General features: G+C 42.4%; 1 protein-coding gene across 1 annotated transcript in view; it reads left to right on the top strand.

The window, feature by feature from the left end:
• Positions 1-1,542, top strand: part of KIAA1143 (KIAA1143 ortholog) — a 4,388-nt gene extending 2,846 nt beyond the window's left edge. Inside the window, exons 2-3 of the mRNA XM_007445713.1 lie at positions 235-379; positions 1,242-1,542. Of these exons, the coding sequence (XP_007445775.1) occupies positions 235-379; positions 1,242-1,459 (363 nt within the window). The 3' untranslated portion in view covers positions 1,460-1,542. The remainder of the gene's footprint in view (positions 1-234; positions 380-1,241) is intronic.
• The last annotated feature ends 5,685 nt before the right edge of the window (positions 1,543-7,227 follow it).

The raw sequence follows: 7,227 nt of genomic DNA, 5'->3' as shown, positions 1-7,227 counted from the left end.
CTGCTGAAATGGAAACCAGCTCCCTTAGACAGGCACCCCAGGATAACTGGCAGGTGGACCTCTTCCCTACTCTGGTGAGGTTAGATTTTTAAGAGTTACTTGAAAATTCATTGCCAAACACATTTAGTCAATAATGTTACCCTTCACTCTAGTAATTACAGTTTCTCACAGAGACAGTGGTTGTATTTAGTTCAAGGTCGGCAACTTAAATGTTATGTTTGTGTTTTTTCCTAGAGAATCCAGCTTCAGCTCCCAGGTGAAGATGGTGATCACAGTGACAAAGAAGATGAACAGCCCCAAGTGGTGGTTTTAAAAAAGGGAGACCTATCAGTTGAAGAAGTCATGAAAATTAAAACAGAAATAAAGGCTGCCAAAGCAGGTATGTCTGAAAGTAAGCTGGTTTTTCTACCAACTTAATGAGTTAGGTATGAAATCATTTTATACAGTGGTATGGTATGTTTGAAGGAGACAGTCCTAGGTTCAAACTTTGGCTTTAACACTTACCAGATATGTTACCTTGAACAAGTTATTTCACCTCTCAGCCTCAGTTACCTCATCAGTGAAATGGGGACAAGTTGTGCCCACTTTATTGGGCTGTTATAAGGATTAAGTGCAAATTTAAGTAAAAACATCCTGTTTTTTAAAAAAATACCTGGTTAGGTTTACAAACTAGTCAACAGAGGTGTATTTAATTAGTGCCTGAAGTGTGGTATGCTATATAGTATTTTTTTCATTATTTGTAGTATTTATTACATTGCTTTAGGAGGAAATGCTGGAGTTCCAAACAATCACTTTTCGAGATACTTAAAAAATATAGCCTGATTGTAATGAATTGGGGGCTGGCAATATTACACTATACTTCGTTCGGTACATGAGGTTTTTTTTTGTTTTTTGGTTTTTTTTGCGGTACGTGGGCCTCTCACTGTTGTGGCCTCTCCCGTTGTGGAGTACAGGCTCCGGACGCGCAGGCTCAGCGGCATGTGGGATCTTCCCAGACCGGGGCACGAACCCGTGTCCCCTGCATCGGCAGGCGGACTCTCAACCACTGCGCCCTGTACATGACTTTTTATTAAGTGACTGCATATCTTGTGGCTACATAGCTAGAGGCACTGGAAAAGACCAGACTGAATTGACTCAAGGACATCCATAAATACCGTATGAGAGTTTCTTGCCGTTTGAGTCTCCGATAAAGTCAAAATAACGAGAGAAAGAAAGTTTTTTAACTTTGTTTTTTGCTGCAGATGAAGAACCAGCTTCAGCTGATGGAAGAATTATGTATCGAAAACCAGTCAAGCGTTCCTCAGATGAAAAATATTCCGGTTTAAGAGCAAGCTCAAAAAAGAAGAAGACAAATGAAGAAGATGAAATAAATAAGCAGGATTCAGTTAAAAAAAACTCACAAAAGCAAATCAAAAATAGTAGCCTCCTTTCTTTTGACAATGAAGATGAAAATGAATAAGTGTAAATAAATATTTTGGACTTAGTCTTCTTTAAGAACATACGGAGTATTTTTTTAAATAACATCTTTTTTTCCTATTATAATACAAGTTTAGGGACTTCTCTGGTTGTCCAGTGGTTAAGACCTCATGCTTCCACTGCAGGGGGCACAGGTTCACTCCCTGGTTGGGGAACTAAGATTCCATATGCTGCACGGTGTGGCCAAAAAATAAAAATAAAACATAAAAGGAAAAAAAAAAAGATAATACACGTTCACTGGAGAAAATTTAGAAAATACAGAAAACATTCAGTAAGATAAAACATATCTATCCATCAATACCCTTTTGACCTGAACTGCTAACTCTCTAGACATTAACTACCACTAACATTTTGTTATTTCCTGTGTGTGGGATGTGTGTGTATGTAAATTATATTTTTCTAAACAAAATTGTGATTGTATTCTGTGTGTTCTCAGTCCTGCTTCTCACTTGACATTGTATCATGAGCATTTTTCTAGGTCAGTAAAATTCAAAATCCTGACATTAATAGCTACAGAGAATGTTGTAATTAAACAGATCCTGTATTTTATCTTTCTCTTCAGCAGAACCTCACTTTGGATGAGGGAGATAATCATGTACCTAGTTACCAATACTTCCCCAACTTCTGCTAAGGGTAGCCATGTGACAGCTCTGGTAAGTTAAGAGATACAGGTGGATCTTGAACAAGTAAGGATCTAATACAGGTGACCATGATACAAGTTAGGATCTACTGAATCACATGGTGACTATTATTGATTACACGGTTAAAAAAAAAAGAGATAAAAGTGGAAGTCTGCTTACTAGGTTTTTTGATACAAAAGGACAGATTTGGCAAGCATGAACCTTTGTCCTCTCTCCATCCTGCCTGGAGCACAAACATGAAACCAAGAAGTACCAGAGCCATTTTGGGGCATGAAGAAGACAGCCACTTGTTCTGGGTGGTACAGTGGAAAGACTCGAGGAGCTTGGATCGTGATGGCATGCCTGGAGGAGCTGCTGTACTAGCCTTGGACTTCCTGATACATGAGGATAAACACCATCTTAGTTAAGCCTCTGTCAGGTTTCTGTTACATGCAGCCTAATGATAAAGTGGTAGAATGTGTGGGCACAGAAACCTCCAAGTGTATTTCTGATGATTTCCTTAGAATGAGTTGCTGGAAGCAGAATTACTAGATCAAAGTATTTGAATATTTCTAAAGCTTTTCATGCTTTCTTTCAAATTGCTTTCTAGGTGGTTTTTACCATTTTATTCATACCACCTACAATAGCCCACGTCACCTCATCCATGATGCATTCAATTTGATGCTTTGAAAATGGTGTTTAGTAGTTATATTTAACTGGCATTTTTTTTGATTGACCAGGGAAGCTAAACTGTTTTTCATGTTACCTAATAATTTTCCTCATTACTGCAAGTCAACCAAAACTGGAGACTTGTCAAGATCCCATTCTTCACCAGCCAGAAATTAGGAATTTCAGATTCCATGTTATGAATTTGGTGCCACATCTATCTTTCAGCCATTTTAAGACCTAGTGTAAAGAATCCTCAAAAGTGATTCATGTGAGTGGGCTAGTGAGTCCTGAAACAGGCTCTCTAAATTATACAAACTAGTCCCGAAGCCATTCCTAGTACTATCTTTAATGTATACTCATGTAACAAGCCAGGGTTTTTTCTAATCTGTATCATTGCTATATCTATTCTTGTACCAACACCCCACTGCTTTAATTACTGTAAATTTTAGTATGTCTTATCATTTACAGGTGGGAGTCTTGAGGGCAGGGACTTTGTCTTACCTCTGTATCCTCTGTACCCAGAACAGCAGAACAGTACCTAACATATTAAGAGCAGAATAAATATAGTTAGAATAAATGAGTGTTTAATTTTTTTTTTAACAGGCTGATGGTTCTCAAAGTGTGGATCCTGGACAAGCAGCATCAGCACCCCTGGAAACCTAAAGATGCAAATTTGCAGCCCTTGCCTGAGAATCAGAAATTTCGGGTGTAGGGCCCAGCATTCTCTGTAACAAGTCTGCCAGGTGGTTCTGATGCTCACTCGAATTTGAGAAATACTGATAAAGCCTATGATAAGGGAGATAAAACAAAAAATTTAAACAAGTAACATGAAAGACGGTTTAAAAGATCTTAAATCTTGAAACTTATCATATTGATGAAGTCTTTACTGTAGGTGATATTTCTAACAATGTAAGTGTAAGTGTTACCAGCCAGGAAGCATATCTCATGATGAAAGCCCAAGACCAAGGTAGGGTGGAAGGTGACATCTGCTAAGCAGCCTTAAGAAAATGGCTTCACCTCTGTAAACTGCTTTCTAAGAACAGTGGGCCCTGTTAATTGCAGAGAAAGGTGAATGAGTTTGGGGCCAGAGAAGAGAGGCTAGTCCTTTTCCCTCACGAACTATCCCCTTGCTTCTCAGAAATGGACCATCAGAGCAGGGCTAGACAAATAGGCCAGTAATGTAATCCCAGGGCTGAGGCAGGAATAGTAAAAGGACAAGCCTGGAACATCTTGTGCCCAAAAGTAAGGCGGTCCTCAAAGAATAATGGGGGCATGCGTGTCAAAAGGACACACCTGGAGGAGAAGGGATAGGTCTTCCTTGCAGTAGAATCCCAATTAATAAATGTAGGAGGAATGATGGAAATAGAAAAATCACCATTTGGGGGACTTCCCTGGTGGCGCATTGGTTAAGAATCTGCCTGCCAATTCAGGGGACACGGGTTCGAGCCCTGGTCCAGGAGATCCCACATGCCGCGGAGCAACTAAGCCAGTGTGTCCGCAAAAAGAAAAGCCACTGCAATGAGAAGCCCGTGCACAGGAACAAAGACCCAACACACCAAAAATAAAAATAAAATAAATTTTTTTAAAAAGAAAAAGATTTTTAAGATTTAAAAAGAAAAAAATTTTTTAAAAGAAAAAAATTTTTTTAAAAGAAAAAAGATATAAAAAGAAAAATTTTTTTTTAAAAAGAAAAAGAAAATCACCATTTGGAAAATTCCACAATAATCGATAATAAGTTGCAGTGGTCTGAATGGCAGCCTCCTAAGAGATAGGTCCTAATCCCTGGAACCTGTGAATGAACCTAACACAACAATGTAAAGCAATTATACTCCAATAAGGATGTTAAAAAGAATATTCCACAATAATGGAAATGTTTTACAGCTTTGCTGCCCCTAGCCACATGTGGTCATTGAGCACTGGAAATGTGGCTAGAGTGAGTGAGAAACTGAACTTTTCCTTCTGTTAATTTTAACTAGCTTAAATAGCCACATGTAGGAAATTCCCTGGCGGTCCAGTGGTTAGGACTCAGCGCTTTCACTGCCGAGGGCCCAAGTTCAATCACTGGTCAGGGAACTAAGATCCCACAAGCCACACGGTGCAGCCAAAAGAAAACAAGAGAACAAAATAGCCACATGTAATTAGTGGCCACTCCATTGGACAGTGTAGTTTTAGGTATTATTGGAGTAAACGGGATTTTTTTCTTTCACTCATTAGGAGTCCTGCAACTCCTGAGGAAGTCTCTGCCACTTTGTAAGGGTCAAAGGTATTTTCACATTTGACACAAAACAGTGCAACATGCAATCATATCTGACTGCATGGCTCAAGATAACCAGGGCAATGCAGTCAAATCAGGAAGCAAGACACATGTCTTCTGAGTTTTCAAGCTCCCACTTCTGTGGCCCCTTCCCCAGTCCTGGGCCCTGTCTCTCCAGAGGTTCTTGCTTTCTGAGCCTCACACTGCTATGGAAACAGTTTTGACTGACATCTACTCTCACCAACCTACTGCTTCTCCCAAGTTATGCATGAAGTCTTTCAGACAGGACAAAGGCTAGACGGAAGGCGTCTGTCCAGGCCTGAGGTTAGGAATCCTCCATTGCCCCACAGTCATTCTAGGCTAATGGAAGCCCCAAGTTTAACGTGATTTAGGCATATGTGGTCCCAGAAGCTGGGACAGAAGGGACCATTGAGTTATCGTCATTGATTTGAATGTTTCCTTAGAGACTGGCAACAGCTAGCACAGTCCTGGTCCCAGGAGCTGCTGGGGGAGAGCTGACCAAGTTCCTCAGCTGCAGGATGGGACCCCGAACTTTGTATTCGTGTAGCTGTTTCCCCAAATTCTCCCAAGTCTAGCCATAACTTCTCTAGCTCCTCATCCCATCACAGCCTCCATTCTCTCCAAAGTCTGGATCCTCTGAACCTGCAGTGTGGGGTCCTAGAACACAAACCATCTGTCCTGCCTTGACACTCGCAGTCCTTCCCAGCCTTCTCCTCCCTACGCCAATCCAGCTGTGCACCACTACACTTTCCCCCTCCTACCCTGGGCACCTGAGGAGACGGTAGCACAGAGTCAGTTTTCCCATTGCCCTTGCCTCTCCCTGAGCCAACGAGTCAAGCTGGGTCTCTGACAACTGCGGCAGTATTGTCTGCCTCCCAGAGAAGGTTCTCTGTAAACTTGTGGGCAATGGAAGCTGGACACCCAGTTAAAGATGGGGAAACATCCTGAACAGATACCTCACCAAAGAAATATACAAATGGCAAATATGCATAGAAAAGATGCCCCAACCTCATATGTCATCAGGGAAACACAAATTAAAACAACAATAAGCTACCACTACACACGTATTAAAATGGCTAAAATCCGGGCTTCCCTGGTTGTGCAGTAGTTGAGAGTCCGCCTGCTGATGCAAGGGACACGGGTTCGTGCCCCGGTCCGGGAAGATCCCACATGCCGTGGAGCGGCTGGGCCCGTGAGCCGTGGCCGCTGAGCCTGCGCGTCCGGAGCCTGTGCTCCGCAACGGGAGAGGCCACAGCAGTGAGAGGCACGCGTACCGAAAAAAAAAAAAAAGAAAAGGCTAAAATCCAGAGCACTGACAACAGCAAATGTTAACAAGAATGTGGAGCAACAGGAACTCTCATTCATTGCTCGTGGGAGTGCAAAATGGTCACCACTTTGGAAGACAGTTTGGCGCTTTCTTAAAAAACTAAACGTGATCCAGCAATTGCGCCCCTTGGTATGTACCCAAAGAACTTGTAAACTTAGGTCCACACAAAAACCTGAACACAGATGTTTATTGCAGCTACATCCATAATTGCCAAAATCTGGAAACACCCAAAATATCCTTCAGTAGGTGAATGGATAAACTGCGGTACAACAAGACAATGGAATGTTATTTAGCGCTGAAAAGAAATGAGCTATCGGGCTTCCCTGGTGGCGAAGTGGTTAAGAATCTGCCTGCTAATGCAGAGGGGGTTCAAGCCCTGGTCGGGGAAGATCCCACATGCCACGGAGCGGCTGAGCCCATGTGCCACAACTACCGAGCCTGCGAGCCACAACTACTGAAGCCCATGCACCTGGAGCCCGTGCTCCACTAAGAAAGAAGCCACCACAATGAAAGCCCGCGTGCAGCAACGAAAACCCAACGCAGCCATAAATTAATTAATTAAAAATATTTTAAAAAAAAGAAATGAGCTATCAAGCCATGAAAAGACATGGAGAAAATTAAATGCATATTACTAAGTGAAAAAAACCAATTCAGAAAGGCTGCATAGGGCTTCCCTGGTGGCGCTGTGGTTGAGAGTCCGCCTGCTGATGCAGGTTACACGGGTTCGTGCCCTGGTCCGGGAAGATCCCACATGCCGCGGAGCAGCTGGGTCCATGAGCCATGGCCGCTGAGCCTGCGCGTCCAGAGCCTGTGCTCTGCAATGGGAGAGGCCACAACAGTGAGAGGCCCGCGTAACAAAA

This window comes from Lipotes vexillifer, unplaced genomic scaffold (assembly GCF_000442215.2).
Source record: "Lipotes vexillifer unplaced genomic scaffold, Lipotes_vexillifer_v1.1 scaffold1136, whole genome shotgun sequence".
Taxonomy (NCBI): Eukaryota; Metazoa; Chordata; class Mammalia; order Artiodactyla; family Lipotidae; genus Lipotes; species Lipotes vexillifer.
This window is presented reverse-complemented; position numbering and strand designations above follow the sequence as displayed.